At 35.1% G+C, this 22863-nt stretch overlaps 1 protein-coding gene across 4 annotated transcripts in view; it reads right to left on the reverse strand.

Moving 5' to 3' along the window:
- The window catches only part of KIAA0825 (KIAA0825 ortholog), a 407438-nt gene that overhangs the window by 336163 nt on the left and 48412 nt on the right, over positions 1 to 22863 (reverse strand). For all 4 annotated transcript variants that reach the window (XM_047731565.1, XM_047731566.1, XM_047731568.1 and 1 more), the window contains one exon: positions 7552 to 7683. In XM_047731565.1, coding sequence (XP_047587521.1) covers positions 7552 to 7682 — 131 coding nt within the window. In that variant the 5' untranslated portion in view covers position 7683. The remainder of the gene's footprint in view (positions 1 to 7551; positions 7684 to 22863) is intronic.

The raw sequence follows: 22863 nt of genomic DNA on the forward strand, positions 1-22863 counted from the left end.
GGCGCCCCCAAAGTGAGGGTTTTAAGAACACTGACGGTCATATTGTGAGGAGGCAGGACAGACAGCATGCCTTCTCATACACTGCCCACGGGAGAGAAGACAGTTTTAGCACTGCAGGAAAACAACTTTGCAACAGCTAAGTGTACAAATTCTATGAAATCATCTCATAAGGAAGGAAGAATATACACATGCGTGCATGTATGAAGTAATGGCAGAAAGACTGCAAATAATGTAATGTTTATCAAGAGAGAATTGGCTTGGGCGCCTGGGTGGCTCAGTGGGTTGAGCTGCTGCCTTTGGCTCAGGTCATGACCTCAGGGTCCTGGGATCGAGTCCCGCATCGGGCTCTCTGCTCAGCAAGAAGCCTGCTTCCCTCTCTCTCTCTCTCTGCCTGCCTCTCCGTCTACTTGTGATCTCTCTCTGTCAAATAAATAAATAAAATCTTTAAAAAAAAAAAAAAAGAGAGAGAATTGGCTTAATAAATTGTTGCACATCCACACCAGTAAAATCTGAAAGATGAGATATAATCACATGGAGAGATTTTAAAAATATATTAAGTAAAAAAATCTAATTGCAGTATATCATTTAATTCCCATTTATATAAAAAAAGTAATATAGTTTTGGGTACATGCATATCTATGCAGAGACTATTTCTGGATAGTTATGCAATAATTTATGAACATAGGTTAACTGTGAAGAATAAAACTAGGAGGGTCAGCGGAGTACTGTTCCTCATCTCTGCCCTGCTGTGCTTAACTCTTCCTCACATATGCCTTTCTCTACTGTCAGAAATTTTATGTATTACTTTTATTAAATTTATGTATTACTTTTGTAATGTAAAAATAGTCAATGGAAAAGAAAACGAGCATTTGATAACAGCTTCTTCTATCACATTCTACTCACCTAACTTCACAGTAGCTAAAGATACAGCAAACAAAAGAGATGCCTAACAAGCATGCCCAACACACACTTATTGACTGTCTTCTAACCTACTCTGTGCGAGGACTGTTTAGGCAGTGTTGAACGGTTCAAGTCTTTAAAGTAAAAATGAAGGAAGTAATAGTCCCAGCTTTCAAATTCCCTCCACCCACCCCTCAGCTCCCATACCATCCCACAGAAGGATATTCTTAATCATGACATTCTAGAATTAGGACTGTGATTAGAAAACGCTATGATGTTAGTGACTCCTTTTTTTTTTTTTTAATTTTATTTATTTATTTATTTGACAGAGATCACAAGTAGGCAGAGAGGCAGGCAGAGAGAGACGGGGAAGCAGGCTCCCTACTGAGCAGAGAGCTCGATGCGGGGCTCGATCCCAGGAACCTGGGATCATGACCTGAGCAGAAGGCAGAGGCTTAACCCACTGAGCCACCCAGGCACCCCTAGTGATTCTTTTTTTATTTAAGTTTATTTATTTAAGTCATCTCTACACCCAGCTTGGGGCCCAAACTCATGACCCTGAGATCAAGAATTGCACGCTCCTCTGACTGAGCCAGTCAGTTGCTCCTCTTGGTGACTCTTTTTAGACAAAGTGCTGTCTCTGCTAAATCCCTAAGGAGGCTCTTTTCCAGGGAAAACTGGCATGGTTGGGTTAGATCTCAAGGTATTAACTATGTAAGAGGAAAGATGAGCCAGCCACAGCATGCGCATCTCATTACCATCATTCAGTTCTCTTTAGTATCTGCTTCCTTCCTAGTATCTCCTTCTTCCTCTCAGAGCTGGGCCAGGGCTTCATCAGGCACCCCTGGTTTTTACCTTAAAAGTGAATCCTTCCCAAGGGCCAATTAACTATCATCCTTCCTGGGAAACAATGGCCTAACTGTGGTTGGCCCAATCTTACCAGATGTGGCTTTTTAGTATACTATTATTCACATTTATAAACAGGAAGACACTTGCTTCCCTTTATTTCCCACGGAAAGATCATTATAATAATATTCTTTAAAAATATCCTCAAATAAAAATTTGTTATTGCCTTATACATATTTGAGTAAGAACGGGTGAAGCTAACACATACAAAAATAAAAATTACACTTTAAAATAATGTCAAACACTTATAATACTATTATATATTAGTTGAAACAATCATTTTATAATCATCTAATGGCACTATTGGCCCCAAAATTTACCCTACTACTCATCCTCCTAAAGCAGACATTGAGGGCACACAACACAGGACTATGGAGAAAAGAGTCAGGAACACCACAGACATTCAAATTGTAGAGCTAGTAGTGACAGAAAATGATGAGAAGAAAGTGGCTCCACAGGCTACCATGAAACACGGGATGACCCCTCACCTTCTCCCTTACCTCCACTTCTACCTGCATGCATTACAGGACTGCAGGTGGAAAGCCTCAGTGGGAGGCCTGCATACATTTAAAAAGTAGAAAATGTAAATGGGGTGAGGCAAAGTCTAAGGCTGCTGAGCTGCTGAGGTCCAGGATGCTGTCTGTCTGCCTGGAAGCATTATCAATCCTGAGGAGGACAAGAGTAGTGAGGAGGGCCCAGGTGGGGGAAACTGGAAAGTACCTATTTAAGTCTTACTTTGGTTTCAAGGATAGATGGGGAAACCTTCCAGGTTTCTTTCCACGTAGCCTAGTCATGTCCAATAATTTAGGAGAAGAGGTAGGAATTCTATCAGATGAAATATAGAAGAATGGAGAACACAAAAGAGAATTAACTACACACACTGAAGTTTAAAAAGTATTAATTTACGGGCCTCCTGGGTGGCTCAGTGGGTTAAAGCCTCTGTCTTCCGCTCAGGTCATGATCCCAGGGTCCTGAGATCAAGCCCCGCATCAGGCTCTCTGCTCAGCAAGGAGACTGCTTCTCTTCCTCTCTCTCTGCCTGCCTCTCTGCCTACTTGTGATCTCTGTCACTCAAATAAATAAATAAAATCTTTAAAAAAAAGTATTAATTTGTATCCTCTTGTTATTACTAAATAAGTGCCAAAATACTGCCAGAAATAATCATACTCCGCTCAGTCTGAAATGACTAATTTTCATTTTATATAATTTGCTATGGCCATAAAATATATTAATGTGAATGTGTGTGTCCACTGGCATGGTTCTACCATGACAAGCTCTAAGTTGATAGCTTATCTGAAGATTTCTTTTGGTTACTTCATTCATAACTTTAGGCCATCATGTAGAAACCCCCCCCCCCAATTTCATATATAAGTACACACAAAAATAAGCATTACGTGAAAACTAAATGTAATCTATGGAATATGTATCCTCTGTAAATAAGCATGATCAAATTTATAGAAACCATGTATCCAATGTTCTGTGACAATTTCATGCCTCTCATCCTTGCCCCCATCTCCTGGATTAAGACAAGTCTTATCCATAACACTTTCTATTCTTTCTTTGGGTTAAAAAAGGCGGGGGGGCAGTAATCCTGTACCAGTAACAGGAAAAACTTAGGTCTTGAGGGACACCCATAGACTGTCTATATTTAGAAAACAGAGGGGCACTTGGGTGGCACAGTCAGATCAGTGTCTGCTTTTTGTGTGTGTGTGTGTTCTTTGCCTAAGAATGCCTATTTTTTTTTTTAATTTTATTTTATTTTATTTTTTATAAACATATAATACATTTTTATCCCCCCACGGGTACAGGTCTGTGAATCGCCAGGTTTACACATTTCACAGCACTCACCTTAGCACATACCCTCCCCAATGTCCATAATCCCACCCCTCCAACCCCCCTCCCCCCATCAACCCTCAGTTTGTTTTGTGAGATGAAGAGTCACTTACGGTTTGTCTCCCTCCCAATCCCATCTTGTTTCATTTATTCTTCTCCTACCCCCTTAACCCCCATGTTGCATCTTCTCTCAGTGTCTGCTTTTGGCTCAGGTCATGATCCCAGGCTCCTGGGATGAAGCCCCACATTGGGCTCTCTGCTCAGAGTGGAGCCTACTTCTCCCTCTGCCTCTGTCTCTGCTCTTCCCCCAGCTTGTGCTCTATTTTTCAAATAAATAAATAAAATCTTTAAAAAAATAAACTTTAAATAAAATCTTAAAAAAAAACTTTAGAAAACAGGTAAAATAAACTTTTAATGATATAATTTTATCTAACTGAACATTAAGAGAAAATCATTCTATGTCATATAGTGATCCTAGTAAAACTTATACACCTCAGTATCTTGTTCAACTATTAAGTTCCATTTAGCTCAAAATACATTTCAATGCCATGTGCAGTTTTCAGTTACTGAACTAAGTTGAGTTTGTGGCTACAACATACATAGTATCCATCTTTGGCAGGTTATTTACCTTCCTGTTACCAATTCTGATATGTATTAGAAGTAAATGATTCACCATCACTGAGTTCCACGGTCAGACTCAAGCATCACCCAGGTCTGACTTGAATGGAAATGACGATGTTAAAGGGAAAATGGTCTAAGAGAAGGACAGCCTCTCTTGAAGGGTAAGGGAAGGTTCACTGACCTCTGGGCACTCTACTTCATTGTGGTGAATCACTGCTTTGGGGAAGCAAAAGACCCTATGGCCCATAAAACCTGATGATATTAAGAAGACGGAAGGAATTTACACTTAGAATCCAGGGTCACTGCTAGAAATACAACTTTAAAAATTCAAGGGTAAGGAAAAATACTATATTTAAAAATGAATTACTAATGTTCTTTCCTTTAAAAAGTATCTGGTAAACCCAAATCATACAGATGTTCATTACTTATTCAATGTACACCATTGAGAGATAAATAGAACTGTTAGAACACAAAAATGCCAAGGGTAATTCAACTACTGCAGTGTAAGTGTGGCATAACTGATTCGTCATGACATACAATTTTCTAAAAGCTATTCTGTTAGAAGGCAATAAATGAGTGCATAAATGATTTACATTCTTCTGAACCATAGTTATTATTCAGTATTTTATTCTTAAAAATATATACACCCTCTACTATTATGTTTATTCTCTAGAGTATAATAAAAACATAATTGAATTTGATGAAAAATAGACTTTATTCTAAATGTAGCATAGGGCACATACAACTACTCCCTTATTTTATCCCTCGTGAAGATCAATGGTCACTTGAGATGGTTATGTTCTAGGTTTGTTTTAATATATGAGCAATAAAATATCTTTAATTTAAAAATTATATCCTTATATTCCATGTCATATTTTCTTTTTAATAACATCTGAGTTTTGACCTAAATAACAACTTATGAATGCAAAATACAATATTTTAATCACTGTTTTACTTCTAAGCATGATTTCTTATTGACCAGGTAGGGCAGGAAATTAACTACAGATGGTTTAGCAAATAAAAACGAAGCAGTCTATAACAAAAGAGTCAGAGTTCAGTGATTTGTTTTGTTTTGAAAAACCCTAAATGCTATTATGAAGACAGATTACCTCTTAACAAATATTTAAAATTTGTTTTAATATAACCATTTCTGGAATTTAGATAAATGACTTGTAAATATATTTAAGCTAGTATTACTTTCATTTATAAGTTTCTTTGGGTTAAGAATTGTGCCATAAAATATATTAATATATAATATATAAATTATATAAATATGTAATTTCACTAAAGTTTAATACAGTTATTTATATATAAATTATAATACATAGGCTATAGTATGTTAAATCATATATATGCTATCTTTATAAAAACATACATAAACACACATGTGTATGTACGTGTGTGTGTGCATATATATATACATATATATGTATATATATAGGCAATGCAAATGCAAATTCAAAATAAGATGCTTAATTCTCCCTGTTGAAAATAAGGGACCAGATTTCTCTTTCTTCCTTTTTCTTAAAGTAGCTTAGAAATCTGTAATTTTAAGAATTTTTTCAACTCTATGAAATGTGTCCCTTGAAAGACTAGAGAGACCTTTCATCAGCTTTCTCAGCCAGGACTGTATTTCCTAAGAACCTGAAAGCCATCTTTTCAAAATGCAAACAACCAAGGGAGACGGTTCCCTGGCTCCGAATTCCTACCCAAGAATAGGAGCCTAACTTCAGTACATGCTTTGTTCCAAGCTGCAAAATCACATCTTGTCACAAGGATATGAGAAGTGTGTTTCTTCTCAGGATAAAACCAATTAGCTAACACAGGTATCCTTTAACCCAGGTAAAGTTATGATGAACTATGCAAGGAAATGTGCTACCAAATCCTCCACTTGAAGCCTAACTATCACTTAGCTTGAAACCATGTTTGTAATGAGTTGTACCTACTGGGTTATATAAAGGGGTGAGATTCCCAGCTCTGTCTTTGCATCCTCTTAGCAGAATGCCTGTGATAGGCACTGCACCCTAGTTTAATGCCTGTTGAATAACAGCAGTGTTTTTGTTCTCTTCTGCCTTTTTGGAGAGAATATCTGGGATGGGAGATTTTGTTTTTAATTATAATCCCCCAACATTATGCTTTCTTTTGAATTTAAGTTATTTATGCCCTTTGTTATGACAAAAAATTGACTGCATTCTTAAATAAAACATAAGGAAAAGAAATCACAGGAACATTTCACTTGCTTGGTTTAGTTTCTTTGACAATTCAATACAACTAGTCCTTAAATTTTAAAAAAGGAAATGCTATGAATCATTCTACACTAGAAATTTTTACTGTAGTTTGCATATTTATAATCTACATGAGGTGACTTATTAGAACATTTAACTAAAAGGATTCAAATAAGTGAACTGACTTGACTGACTCTAAGATCCACAAACATATAAAGACAAAGTCCTTTCTGTCAAAAAACATATACGAATGGCAAACTCCTTAGCTGTCCTTGCCACACTTAGTGTTTGGTAGCACTAACTTTAGGAGCAGGTGATGAAGACTAACCTTGCATAGCAATTCCCTATGGGGGGAATTCCCCCCCCCAAAGTCCCTATGGGGGTCTAGCCTTCCAAGTGAAAAAGGGACTTACAATGACAAATGTTACATAAAAATAATATATTTTTCATGTTCTGTTTTCAACAACTCAAGCAATCCATGGCCTTATACTAAACCATTTTATTTTAACACCTTAATTTCAAATTTTTAATTTCTATGCTTATCTCTCAAGTGAGGATGCATAATGCTAAGCATATTAATGAAAATCCAGGCCATCAATATTGGCAAACTCTAAGAAATTAATAGAAATTCAATAAACTTTAATTTACCTATTTGAAAGTGCCTAAAGGTTTGAGTCTTATTAAAAGTACTAAGCAGTTGGTTAAGTGTCCATCTTTGGCTCAAGTGGTGATCCCAGGATTCTGGGTTAGAGAGGGGCTCCCTGCTTCTCTCTCTGCCCCACCCCATCATGTGTGTGTGTGTGTGTGTGTGTGTGTGTGTGTGTGCGCGCTCTCTCTCTTTCTCTCAAAAAAATAAATAAAATCTTAAAAAAAATAAAGTATTAATCAGATAAAGAAAAATCATGTTAAATTCTTGGGGGGGAGGTTTAATCAATTTTTTTTCAGGAGAATTAATGATACTAAACCTAAAATGATCTAAAACTAGTTAACACTAAAACTAGACTAGGTAAAAGTATGTGTGAATGAAATATGAAACCAACTTATTTTAAGTAATTAGCAGTATTTACCTTGTAGCATTTTGTTCTATCTTTTCATCAATGTCACTGAAGATCTGCTTAAACTCCAAGTCTCCAGGAAATGAATCTAACAGACAATGTAGGTCAAAAGAATTATGGGAATATTCATCTCCGCAATCCATTCTGAGGAATAAGAATAAAAAACATGTCAGTTCCTCTAAAATAAAGAAAAAAGAAAAAAAACAACCCTCCAGTTGTGATACTAAACCAAAATAGAAATTTCTACTTATAGGTAAAAAGAAATATAGCAGTAGGAAAACTAGGGTACTATTATACTAGGCAGAATGTTTGGTTATTTAATTTTCATGAGGTGTGACCTAATTTTCATACCCCTCTATGGTTTGAAAGCTGTACAAAACAGCACCCCTCAGAGTAATTAAGCATCCTGCTGCTTCTCACTGTAAACAAGAGCTCCAAAGGAAATCATAAAGCCTCCTAGACCACTGTGATCAAGGGTGGTGGCAGCAGAATTCAACTTCTTCCCTCTACTCTTATTTAATACTGACTGACCCGAAGTCCTAACTTCAGAATTTTAAGTGTCATCCCCTAGCCCTGTTTGTGTGTGAAGAAGGCAAAATTTTCCTTGAGTTCCTCTATCACCCCTGTCAACCTAAATAACTATAACTAACTAAAACTTACACATGCCACTCTTCCTAGAGAGAGATGCATTTTTCTACTATGAGATCATTCATTCAGTCAGTCCATATATACTCTTGAATGCTTGATATATAAAAGGCACTGCTCCTGAAGCCAGGATAGAGTTGTAACAAGTCAAAGTCCCTGCCCTCATGGAGTTTTTAGTCTGTTTTAAGAGCACATAAGCAGGGGCGCCTGGGTGGCTCAGTGGGTTAAAGCCTCTGCCTTCGGCTGGGTCGTGGTCCTGGGGTCCTGGGATTGGCCCGCATTGGGCTCTCTGCTTGGCAGGGAGCCTGCCTCCCCACCACCTCTGCCTACTTCTCTGCCTACTTGTGATCTCTGTCTGTCAAATGAATAAATAAAATCTTAAAAAAAAAAAGAGCACATAAACAGCTATACTTCATAAAAGATCACATGGTAAGAAGTACTATGAGCACAAGTAGAGCAGGGCAATGGGACAGACTAAAAATAATGGAGATGGGGCAGAATGTGAACCATTTTATTTAGGAATATGTTATTTTTGGACATAAAATAGTGCTTATAAATTATGTAATGACTGGTGGTATAAATGAATAAGAAATTTAAACATTACATCATTAAAAATATACATGGAATAAATATTAACAAGATAAAGGCCAAGGGGATGTGGTTTTAGTTGGATAAATACAAAAATACCTGAAAAATTATCTAAAAAATTTTACAGAGGCTAGCTACAACACTAATGGGCTTCCTCATCTTCAATTATTTAATTACAACTAATTCAGCTAATTTATTATCCTATAATGAAATAGCTGAAGATTTCTCATAGGCATCATCTGGAACTTCAATGAAGTAGCCTTGGGGTAAAGCTTTTTTTTTTTATTTAATTTTTTTAGAGATTTTATTTTAAAAGGGAAATATCCAATCAAAACATTTTAATATAAAAGCCTATGGCATCACAAGGTTTTTCATTTATAAACTCAATTAGTTCCAAAAACAGAATAATCACAAAAATAAAAAATCTGATGCTTGGCGCAAAATAAAGCTTTGTTTGACCTTCAAAAAAAAAAAAATAAATAAAAAAAAATCAAAATTTTCATACATTTAGATCATCCTACACTTAGATCATCCTTTCAAAATATTTTGCAGTACAAGGTATAATATCTCATTGTGAACAAATAATTACTTATAATGTGTCATAATAGATACTAATTTGAAAACAGGCTAAAAAATAGCTAAAAAAATTATAAGCTAAATGGTAGAATACTGTATATACATCAGAAGTTCTACATCTTGAGTGGATAATATATCTATATATAGATATATGGATATATATATATATACATAAATACATACATAGATATATCTATAGATACATAAATACATATATAGATACATAGATCTATACATAGACACATAGATATATATAGAGAGATACATATATAGATAGTATTTATATAAATATAAATACTACACAGCCATCAAAAACCAAAATCTTGCCATTTGCAACAACGTGGATGGAACTAGAGGGTATTATGCTAAGCAAAATAAGTCAATCAGAGAAAGACAATTATCATATGATCTCACTGATACGAGCAATTTGAGAAGACAGAGGATCTTAGGGGAAGGGAGGGAAAAACAAAACAAGATGAAACCAGAGGGAGAGACAAACCATCTTTCTCAGGAAACAAACTGAGGGTTGCTGGAGGGAGGGGGTGGGAGGGATGGTGTGGCTGGGTGATGAACATTGGGGACAGTATGTGCTATGGTGAGAAAATAAATAATAATAGTAATAATAATAATAATAATAATAAAAGAAGAAGTTCTACATCTTTAGGGCACCAAAACTTCAATACTTCCATATAACCAACGAGTCTGAGATCCTCTTGTCTCCCTAGCAGCTCAACTAGTTACAGCTATTATCATAATATTTTCTTTATACTAAATCCAATGGTCAATATTACTAATAATGAGTTCAGCTTCTATATTTGCATATTTTTTAATCTCTTGGGGTAGTTCAGATGATGAGCCATTCAACAATTGCTATAAGAAAGTAAAACCTCACTTTTGCTATGAAAAAAATTGATTGGCTGAGGGCTTTGTAGGAAACTCAAACTTAGTAAACACATTGTAGCTAGCCTCTCTAATAAAACCAGGTGCATATCAATACTCTGTTCAGACTTGTCTTAATTTGTCAATACTATAAAGCCCCATTAGTTCAAATTCTACATATTCAAAACAAGAAAAAAGGTATAGATGTCAGCTTAAGTTCTTTATAGATTTTGGACACTAGCCCTTTATAGATGTCAGCTTAAGTATAAGAGCAAAATAGCAATATGATTATGTATCTACTATGTACAAAATAATATACATCATCTTCCTTACTCCTCATAATAACTCTATAGTTATTATCCTCATTGATAGGGGAAGGAATGTGAGCCCAGAGATTGACTAACATGCACATGTTTCATAGCAGCTACCTAGTGTTAAGAGTAGAATTTGAACAGGTCTATTTCGTTTTAAAATTTAAGGGTCTGGTGTCTTGAGAAATGAATCACTTACTGCATACAAAACACAGTTTTGTAGAAATATTAGCCAAAATGTTAAAATGGTTATCCCTCAATATTTAGACTACAGTTGATATTTATTTTCTTCTTTATACTTAGCATTTTCCTATATTTTGGCAGTAAGTACTTATTTTTGCATGTTAAAAAGTAAAATTCAACCAAGTGAATTTGAAGATCTAATTCGCTTTGCTAAATGATGACTCAGCAGCACCACATCTAGCAAATAGAGAAGCATTCCCAGGAGTTGTACAAAATGGAAGGATTTTATTGAACAGGGTAGGGGCATAACAGTAATTAGTAAAAGAAAACGACTGTTCCAGACCAGGCTGTTTTCTAGGGGAAATAGCAAGGGGTTTTATCATGCAGATTACCTACTCTTTTTTTACGGGATGGAGAGGACACAGGTGACAGGACTTATTGGCACTGATGGAAAGAAAAGCTTGCTGATTGACCAGTTAAGGCCACATTTCTGATGGAAGTTGAAATTGCAATTAGATTGGATATTAAACCCCAGTTTGGGAAGTTGGTTTGACAGACACCTTTTTGGGCCTGTGGATTTCTTCAAATATGTAATTAGGAAAAATACTTAAAGGAGGAATTATTCCTGCTCTCAAGGGGCTTTTAATCTCTTATTTTACATTTTGTCTTCATTTGAAACATCTTCCAAACTTAAAACCTCTCTTGCCAATTTCAGTTTATCATTCCTCTCAAAATCTAACTCAAAACTCACATAATTCCTAAATACCTCTTGACTAACTGTGAATATTTCACCAAACTTTTCGTATTATTTTGTGTTTTTTGTGCTTGCAAATGCTGTTAAAAGAAATCTGTTCTTCTGTGTTATTGTGGTATTAAATGTGTGTTATACCTTTCATTGAAATGAGTTCTGGAGTAAAAATAATAATGGGCTGAAACATGTTGAGCATTCAGATGGGGTTTGGGACATGATTTTGAAGGATACCCAATATATACAGTTGTGTGATTTTCTCTATCTAACCTCAGTAGAGAAGTTAATCAATAAATACAACGAATACATTAAGGGAATGCCATTTGACAACAACAGAGTACCAGAATGAGGATGGTTCCGAGCTTTCACATGACTAGCATCCACCTGTGATGTTTCTGTATTTAAGGATACCATTCTAAGGTGATGAAGGACAATAGAAAAGTAAAGAGGTAAAGAGGCAGCAGGTTTAAAATTCTGTGTGATAGGATAAGAGAAAACTTCATGGGCAAAATAGAATAGGATGAGGAAATTAACCAAAATGAAGAGAGATTCACACGACCAACAAGAGAAATAAAAGGGGAAAATAGGCTGTGGTAAGTAATGCTCAAGTTTGAACTTAAAAGTTCAAACTTGAGTGATAGAACAGAATGGCAGTGATCCCTGCAGGACTGTGGTGACAAAAAGCACACACTGAATGGGAATGAATATAGGCACTAGTCCTCTCACTTCCTTCCATGCACCCCATGGGCCCACGGTGTGTGACACTGTGCCTGGACATCATGAGCAGGGCAGGGAGGAAGGAGGAGAAGAAGGAGATTGGATAGTCTCTCCTCTAAAGGAGTAGAGGCAGTAAAGAAAAATAAGGCAATAAGCAAAGGAGCCAGTAGAAAGAGCACTGTTATTCTCTAAGTAAAAATAACTATGACCTTCACAACAAAAAAGTGAATAATTAAGGGACTAATGTAACTTGACAATTACCTCAGTGGTACGTCAGAAATGCAGAAAAACCTTCAGAAAATTTGGAGGCGGGGAAGGAAGTGGCTGTGGAGCTGTGGGTCAAGATTGAGCTTCACATTCTGTTTATGTTTCTGTACTACTATTATCCTATTGTCATAATGAATGAAGTCTCTTATCCTAATCCGTGATCAACCAAAAATGGGAGTTGAAACTTTATTTAAAGTACAGTAACTTTGTTTTTGAAATTATCATTCCACAGTACTATTTTTAAATATTCATTCTCCTGTAATGTTTCTGACCATTTTTAATATAAGATTTTTAAAAAGTGCTTAATATTTCAAACAAGTATTAATAGCCAATCTAATATTAATTATTGCCTTTTAAAAATGAGTAATGTTTGAAGAATTATATCTAAGCCAAACATCTGCAGATCAAGTTTCAGCCACAGGCAAATTTTTTTTTTTTTTTTTTTTTTTTAGTTGCAGTCTCTTGCCAAAGAGGTGATTCTACTTTGAGTTCAAATGTGCTGTCGTTTCTTCCTCTATGTTTTGGTTTGGTGAGAGCTACTTTGAGACATGAGTAGACCAAACGTGGGTCATTAATAGGACAGAGGTGACTCTTGAATCACTACTGTGTTTATTCATTTTTTTTTCAAGATTTTATTTATTTATTTGACAGAGATCACAAGTAGGCAGAGAGACAGGCAGAGAGAGAGGAGGAAGCAGGCTCCCTGCTGAGCAGAGAGCCCGATGTGGGCCTCAATCCCAGGACCCTGGAACCATGACCTGAGCCGAAGGCAGAGGCTTAACCCTCTGAGCCACCCAGGCGCCCCAGCCACAGGCAAATTTTAACAGTTGAGTTATAAATTCCTAAGAACAGTGACTATAATAAAATATGTACATATTATAAGCACAGCCAGAAAACATTAAAATAAAGCAATAAAAAAAAGTCAAACCTCATGTGATCAAAAGAAAGCCCACAAAAGTAATTTTGGAATATCACTTGTCTTTTAACATATTTTAAAATGATACCTTTCTAACCTAGGGTCTCTTTTTCATTATTTAAACACATATAATGACTAGAATCCTCATTTTATCTTTTTTTTCCTGTGTCTTCAATAATAAATATCCAGAGTGCCATGTTTCTTATAACCAACCAAATGTATGCTTTCTCTTAATCATCTATACACTTAGAAAAAGTGAAAAAAGATAGACAGACCAACCATTGGGAAAAAATCTACACTGCAAATGAATTAGTAAAGGGGAAACATTAGGACCACGTGACTTCTCCTCCATGGAAAAGCCCAGAAAGGAAGGTCACGTGCCTTTTCAGACCTATGCACAAACTGTGGACTTAATCTGTCCACCAGCTCTAGTTTACCTTAAGTCCTACTGTCTAGCCTAAATAAGCACTTTTAAAGAGCATGGTAAGGAAATATTTTAATTAATTAAAAATTTATGTTCCACATTTAACTAAACAAGTTTCAAAATGTTCCATGATACTAAAAGACATTTAACTCTAAACACCACTGAATCAAGAATCAATAGATTTGAGTTCTGATCCCAGCTCCGTTAATGTGACTTTAAATCACTTGATCTCTCAAGAGGGACAGAGCTCACATTCCTCATTTATAAAATGAGATGGATGGATTTATTAGGCTCTGAGGTTTCTTCTAGCTATAAATTTGCTGTATTCTATAAGGAATGGTAGGAGGAGGAAATATTTCTGAACCCCCCCCCAAATTAACTCTTCCAATGGACTATTTCAATCATTAATACTATCATTCTTCCTGTGTCATGCACTCAGAGCAAATTTTAATTATTTCCTTTTCCCTTTCCCAGGACTGTTACATGAAAAGCTAAGATTGAATCTATAGCTTAGCAAGAAATAAGATGTGAAAAGAGGAAATGTGAGGCAACAAGTAATAGGTAGATGCCCATACTGATGTTTCACCCGAAGCCCCCAGATTTCTAAAATACTCTAAGAAGCAGCTAGCCCATGTTTCTGAGCTCCCTTAACTTGGCATACTCTTTACTTAACAAAAGATGTATAAGACCAACTGACTTTGGGTATTACGCCTCCACAAGGAACAGGATGACATTAGAGAATCATACCTTCACAGACATCACGTATCCCTGACCTATTATTTTTTGTATTATTTTTTAATTCTTTGTATTATTATTGCTGGTTTGATTGGAGTTGCTGGTTTGAAGAAAAAAAAAAAGCAGACTGAAAACAAATTTTGTCCAGTTTTTTCCCTCTAGTCTGGCTCATTTTTACTTTTCCATCCATACCTAGTCACAAAGTAGTTCTAAATCATTCACAAAGTCCTGCCAATATCATAAATATTATAACTTTGCTAAAAACCAGTATCATAACTTTCCCTAAGTCTTGAAAATTTCATCAGTGTATTTATTTATTGAGACATGGATTAAAGGTATGGTGGCTTAATAGTGATCTTAATGATAATTACAGCTAACTTTTACATAGGATTTTTATGGACCATAGACTGTTCTAAGTACTTTATATGTATGAACACTTTTAATTCTTACCATAATTCTATGGGATAGGTACTATTATACTCTCCACATGAAAGATGTACAAACGGAGGCACAGAGAGGTTTCTTTGAGTTGCCCAAGATTACTTAGGAAGTGGCAAAGCTGGGATTCCAACTGTTTCAAATGGGGTCCTTAATCCCAATGCTATAAACCGCCCCCTGTATAGACTTGTACTTTAAAAAAAAAATCATTATTTTACATCTTATATGTATTGACTTATTTACCACCATATGTATTTGACAACTTTCCCTAGGACCATTATAAATTTCCTTCATTATGAAACCAATTTCCAAAAATAAATTTTTAAGTCAATATCTTCCCCCTGTGATATTTCAAAGTCACCAGAAATTTATTTCTTTTCATCAATTACTAGAAGTTGAAATTTTAATGTTTTAGCCTCTCCAAAGACTGAGAAACAACCCAAATGGATCTCAATTTGTTGATAGTCATTTAAAATACCTTATGCATTAAAGTCTTATATTAGGAAATATAGAACTTGATATTCTTTTCTTTATTTTCTCAACTTTCATCTATGTATTAGGATTCCTACCACAGACTGGTGTGCTTTCTATTAATAATTGTGGAAATTCTGATTAATTAATTAATTAATTTAGTTGTATGAGTGGGACTGTTAATATACATCCAATAAGTAAGCATATTAACATGTTATGGCTATTAAAATCCCCTTTGTAATTCCCCTGTAAGTAATTTAAATATGTGTATGTATGAGGTAGAACTTGACAGGATCAGTCAGAATACACTTATTGTAGCTTGACAAGCAAACAGAATTGTCATATGTTTTACCCACAAACCTGACACTGCTTTATTTTTCAATGCACTTCTCTTTCTAGAAAATATTTTTATTTATTAACTCTATAATCTTTAATATGCAATCCTAGCCATCTCTTGCTTTAATCCAACAGTCAAACCAAGATAATGTGAAACCAAATTTTAATTTCCACATTCTTTTATAACTTAGCACTCACACATTTCACATCAATTAAAAGTCATAAAATTATTATATATTTTTAGATTAGACCTAAAGATAGTCACAAATCACGGGGTTAAGGATTAACTAATGAATTTCCAGGCAGAGTAAAAACCTTATTAACTTGGAAAGTAGTACAGTAGAAAGTTTAAGTTATGGAGTACTTTTAAAAAGGAACTGTACTGCATATCAACTAGAAATAATAAAGACAGCTTATAAGATGTGTTGATTACATTTTTAAGGAATTTTCTTTGAATAACTAGGTAAGAATGATTTAAACTTAGTATGCATTTTGTATTTAAATTGGTTCTTCAAAAGAATGTAGGTCTTAAAGTATGTTCCAAGGATTTAAGAATTTCTCCTAAAATGCTGTTAATAATATTAATAGTATTACTAGTATATTCACTAACTAGTCCTCTGTCATCAATATCCCTTTCATCTGCCTGTAAACATGTTCGTTTCTTGCTTTTTAGAAACCAACAAAACCTTCCCTAGAACCTCCTTCTATTCATAGCCCAACATCTGCAAACAGTAGTCCATATTTCTTCATCTTTTATCTCCTCTCTTATTCACTTCTCAATTCAGAGCAATCTGGTTTCTGCCTCTATCCTTGCACTGAAAGTGACAAAATATTTTTCCATTCCTGTCATACTTAATCTCTGCACTATTTGGTACAGACAGCTACTCCTTCCTTAACATTCCTCTCTTGCCAATCTTCCTAAGTATTATGGCTTCCTAGTACCTTTCTTGTCCCTTACACATTAATTCACAGGCTCCTGGTAGGAGTTCCCAATTTAGGTAGCTGTCCAGCTCAAGTTTCTCTTTATAATCTGATAGACAATTCAGGGATATACAATGGTGGTCAATTTCTATGCTAGAGGATCCAGCTTTCCTGTCATAACTAATTATCCAAGATTAGACATCTGACCCAAACTGAACCATCAGATGCAAAGAAATCCTGAAATTTAGAATAAAGGGTGGAACAGGGAACCATTTAGTGATATACCAACCAGGTTAAATCCAGCCTCCCAAGAGAAAGTACATGGATTTTTTCCTGAGGGCCTATAATTGCCCACTTCCTTTCCTTCTGAAATTAAAAGTTCATATAGTTGTTTTGGGGTTTTTTTTTTGTTTGATTCTGTCAGAGACACACAATAAATCTTCCTATTCCCCTGAACAAGAGCCACTGTTTTTTTCTTTGCTTTAATTAACCAGACTAGTTTTGTGTGATATTCACAGAGTTCTCTCTAGAATCTGCTTCTCATTTTAACTACTTTCCCTAAACATTCTTCTTTCAAAGCTACTGTTTCTTTTTAATTTAACCAGAGTAGATTTTGTTTTTTTCTAAAGTATTTTAATTTTTAGATAATCTGTTTTACTTTTATTGATTTGGATTTTGTCCTTCTCAAATCTCAAAAAATCTATTCCTATTATTTCTCAGGCTGTAGTCTTCCCATATATATCCTTAATCCCCTTGTCTGATGTGGGAAAGAAAATACAGAAAGTTTTCCTCCCTTTCTCTTCCAGTCCATTTCAGGCTGGAATCTTCTTATTCTACATTTTTTTTTAATTGATTAACCTCATCCATCTATTTTCCCTATGCTGAAAATTTAAAGTCTATATCACTAACCTAGTTCTTCCTCCAAAACCTCAACACATAATTCCAAACATTTGTGAGGCATATTGCTATTTCAAGGGTCCTTTGAACACAACAAGTCCAAAATTTAATATAAAATATTTTCTGTAAACTGGCTCCTCTTCCTATATTACAGAGTCACTGCCTCCCCTAATCTCTCTCCTCTTCCTTGCCTTACTAACTTCAATCAGGTGTCAGTCGAGTATAGCACCGTCTGTGTTTTCTATGGCCAGCAAACTATGAATGGTCTTTACATTTCTAAAGAGTTGTAAAATTAAAAAGAAACAAAAAGAATATGCCACCGTGGCCAAATGCAGTTCATAAACCCTAAAATATTTATTATCTGGCTCTTAAGAGAAAAAGTTTGCTGACTTCTGTCTCAAATGATCACCAAATTCTTTGACCCTTTCTCTTCCCTAATATATTAAATGGTAACCAAATGCTCTCAAATTTGATTTCTTCCTCTGTGTGGATCCAGTATCTTAAATCTGACATTATTTCTTGCTGAAAAAAAAAAAAAAGGAAAAAACCTCCTATCTGGCATCCAAGACTCACACCTTGTGGTTTAATAAGAAATACATATTTGGTTATTGCTCCTTTGTCTCCCCCTACCTCCCACCTCACTTTGTCTAAGGATCTCTTCCATTTGGCCCTTCCTGAGTTGTGTCCTTTCTAAAAATATTGTAACCAGAACTACAGCACTTTCTTGAGTTCTGTGAGCCATTCTAATGACTTACTGAACCTGAGTAGGGGGCTGTGGGACCCTCAAATCTGTAGTCAGCGGGGCACAAGTAGGCATCCCTTGGAGATGCCATTTGAGGCTCTCATGTAATGTAGGGGCAGTCTTGTGGGACAGAGCCATTAACTTGTGGGGTCTCTGCTAACTACAGATAGTGTCAGAATTGAATTAAACTGAACTGTAGGACACCGAGTTTGTGTCCAACATGCATATCAGCATTGAACTTCTTGTCTTATGAACCAAACTGGATCATTTCACTACCCGGCTTAAATACCACTGAAGGTTTCCACAATGCGTAAGACAACTCCAGGCATTTTACTTTGTTTACATATATAGTTCTCCATATTTAGATATATTTTTCTGCCATAATAGTCCTTGATTAACAACTTGAAATAGGGTCCTAGCTGTAACTCCCTCTCCTAAGGACATTTTCAGTAGAAAATTATATTTATGGGAGGTATTTACTTCCTCAGTGTACACAGTATTATTTATAGGCCACTAGTATTATTTATAGCCCACATATAAGTATAACATAATTTGTTTATGATCTTTAAACGAAAAAGTTACCTACCATGATGGCTTAAACCATTTTTAAATGTTTCTCAACAATTTAAGCCATTTTTTAAAAAAAATTGTGAAGAGGTAAGAAAATATACTAGTGAAAAATCAAGATTCAACATTTAAGCTATCAAATAATATTTAAATATGATACTCTTTCCAGTTTCCATCTACAAAAAAAAAAAAAGAAATTAGATGAAAATTATCTTTAGGGACCCTTTGAATCTTAAAATTCTATTATTTTAATCATGTGATCTATTTCTCTAATATTTAATCTTCTATTTTATTGTCTTTGCAGTATATTTTTTAATTCTATAGTTTAATAGAAAGAAAATTTGTTGTCGGTTAAAGCAAATTCATATCAAATGACCTGAAAATCTATTTAAAAAGCAATCAGTGAAAATAAATATAGGATTTCTTCATGTTAAATCTGAAAATCCATCACTATATCTGCTTTTTACTTTATTTGCTGCTTAACGTATCTCAACAGTGAATCTATCATATCAACATAGTCATCATGATCCAAGCTGCAAATAATAGAGAGTGTCAGTGTCAATTTTGCTTTCTCACACTTGCTTCCCTTCAGTTCATCTGATTTTAATAATCCCTGTCAAACCACAAACAGTCCAAATTACCTTCATGACACAGAAGCTTTCAAAGAGCAGACAGAATCTCAACTTTCATTTAGCAACTACAAAAGAAAGCTGTCCAGCTGGACAAATATTATTTCCACACTTGACAATCTCTACAGTTGAGCATGCATTTTAATTTTAACTAAACCTGCCAGGAGTTTGATGTGAGCTTCTTGTTTTGTGTAGACTGACTCACAGGATTATCAGACCAATGACTGTAATTGTGATGAAAGAACCCAGTATTTTTCTACTAAAAGAGAAATCATATACCAAAGCTGAAGGATCAAAATGAACATGTAAGATATAATGTGGCATACATTACAGGAGGAAAACTACTTAAATTAGATGGTTTAATCACTAAATAAAGTGTATACATACAGAATACATTTTTTTTTTTTTAATAGTAGGCTCCATACCCATTGTGAGGGTTGAACTCACAACCGTGAGATCAAGCATCATGCCTTCCACTGACAGAGCCAGACAGGCACCGCCAGAATATATTCTTGATATAATTTTAAAAAGAAAATGCTAGTAAGTAAAAATAAAATGTGAGAAAGTTAAAATTTTGTCTATGGATAACATTGAAAAACAGGTTCTAAGAATAAAATAAAAAGAGATTTTTAAAATTGTTTTGGGCTGACTCAGTGAATATTTAAATTTCTAGAACAGGTCTATGTATCAAATTATTTAATAGAACTGATGTTCTTGGCAAGATATTAAGAAGTCCACTCTAAACTAATCAACATGTCCTTGTACAAGATAAAACTTTAAAAAAAGTCACAGTAAAAATAAATAAAGATACTGAGTTTGTAGAAAAGTATTAAAATAAAAGTTAGAGTATACAACTATATGAAAGACTTATATCTTAGAAGTTTGTTAAATTTAAGTCTAAAAGTTTCAAATGTTAAACTATTTCTGGGAACTTTTCCTGTCTCAGCAAGGCCTAAATTCCTCCTACAGCTAATCCACTGATTATTAGAGCTCTGTTTCTCCCCCAACTCTATCTTGGACAACACAGCTGTTTTCTTTACCAGCTCCTCTCTTTTTCTCTTCCTGTTAGTCTTTGTACTGGACAGATTAATCCACATCCAAGTCTTCTGCTACAATGTGTATGCTGGAGCAGCTGTTCTAGCCGTCCAACTCCATACTGGGTAACTCTCTTGGATGTTCCACAGGTACCTCAAACTCAACATGACCCCAGAAAATCTTATCATCTGCCCTCTGAAACTTCCTTTTTTCCTTGAGGTCCCTATGATAGTTAACAGCACCACTAGCAACTCAGGTATTCATGTCACTGAGTGGGAGTCATCTTCCACATTCTAACTTTCTCTCACTAAGTGCACAGCCAAATGATCAGAATCTCTCGTCATCCATTTCCTACTGCTCCTGTGTAGTTTCAAATTCCATCATCTCCTTCTATTTCATTTTCCATCCTACCACTAGACAGATCTTTGTAAAACAGAGACAGGAGTCAGTGTTCACAGCAAGATTTTAAGTCTACAGGACTGGAAGAAAAGTCATATTCTTAAGAGAAAGAAAAATCAGAAGAACGAATTAATTTGTAGAGGGGATCACCCAAACCAGGATGTGTTTTAGAATAAAACAGTTAGTGAAAGTAACTAAAATTATATCATTTTTCAAATCTTATTAACCAGTTAAATGGTTTTATTTTATCTGTGGATCTACATAATATTTAAAAACAATTTTCAAAAATAACTTACTTTCAAAAAATTCTTATAGCTGTGCTCACTAAAGTAAAAAGCCTATATTCTTTAAATATTAAAAGTATACACAGATTCATTTTCATATACTTTTTAAAAATATTTATTTATTTTAGAGAAAGAGAGAGAGCACACATGCTGGAGGGGAGGGGAGAAAGGGAGAGAGAGACAATCTCAAGCAGACTCTTGGCTGAGCAAGGAGCCGGACTTGGGTTTTGATCTCATTAGCCTGAGATCATAATATCATAACCTGAGTGGAAATCAAGAATTGGATGCTTAGTTGACTGAGCCACCCAGGCATCCCTCATTTTCATACACTTTAAACAATTTCAAGTTGTATCTGTCAAAGATATTTTTCTGAGGAAAGTAGTTTTTTTTTTTTTTAAAGATTTTATTTATTTATTTGAGAGAGAGACAGTGAGAGAGAGCATGAGCGAGGAGAAGGTCAGAGAGAGAAGCGGACTCCCTGCGGAGCCGGGAGCCCGATGCGGGACTCGATCCCGGGACTCCAGGATCATGACCTGAGCCGAAGGCAGTCGTCCAACCAACTGAGCCACCCAGGCGTCCCGGAAAGTAGTTTTTTATGATTATATTATTTTTATATTTTTCTAAATTGCACTTCAGGGTTAGTAAATCTCATTTTTTTTATGGTAGCATTGACTTTTTTTTTTTTTTTTAAGATTTATTTGAGAGAGAGCAAGAGAGCACAAGCAGGCAAGTGAGGGGAGTGGCAGGGGAGAGATAGAAAATCCTCAAGCAGACTCTCCAGAGTGTAGACCCCACATGGGCTCAATCTCAGGACGCCAAGATCATGACCTAGCCAAAACTAAGAGTTGGCTGCTTAACCAACTGAGCCACCCAGGTATCCCAAGGGCAAGTAAATTTTAGATTGTTGACACCTATATCATCTTCCTCAGGTGTTAAGTTACCTGGTGAATTTATTAAGTTCACAGCAAATTTTGCTAAATGAAGAATATCCTCAATTTTAATTTTTAATAATAAAGTATATGAGTATTTAACCCAAGTATTCTTAAAAGTACTAGTTTTTGGTTTTTTTGTCTCCAGGCAGAGTGACTTTTTTGGACCAATAATTAAAAAAAAAAAAAACAAAAAAACCTCAAATAGCTATAAATTAAATTTCTGAAATTAAAAAAAAATCCTCACCAAATATTTATAGTTATTTTTTAATGTTTTGCTAAATTTAGATGCTGCAGAATTACAGGACTTCCCAGTTCAACTTTACTCTGAACTAGAATATCAATTTATATAATTTTTTAAAATGTAAGCTCCATGAAAAGATTTTTCTCATAAGTATATGTATTTCAAAACACAATTACGGAATTCTACAACTAAATCTTGTACATGGGGCACCTGGGTGGCTCAGTCGTTAAGCCTCTGTCTTTGGCTCAGGTCATGATCCCAGCGTCCTAGGATCCAGGCCTGCATTGGGCTCCTTGCTCAGCAGGAAGCCTGCTTCTTCCTCTCCCACTTCCCATGCTTGTGTTCCCGCTCTCACTGTGTCTCTCTCTGTCAAATAAACAAATAAAAATCTTTAAAAAAATAATAAAAAATAAAAGAAAAATAAATAAATCTTGTACACCATT

Source organism: Lutra lutra, chromosome 5, assembly GCF_902655055.1.
Source record: "Lutra lutra chromosome 5, mLutLut1.2, whole genome shotgun sequence".
Taxonomy (NCBI): Eukaryota; Metazoa; Chordata; class Mammalia; order Carnivora; family Mustelidae; genus Lutra; species Lutra lutra.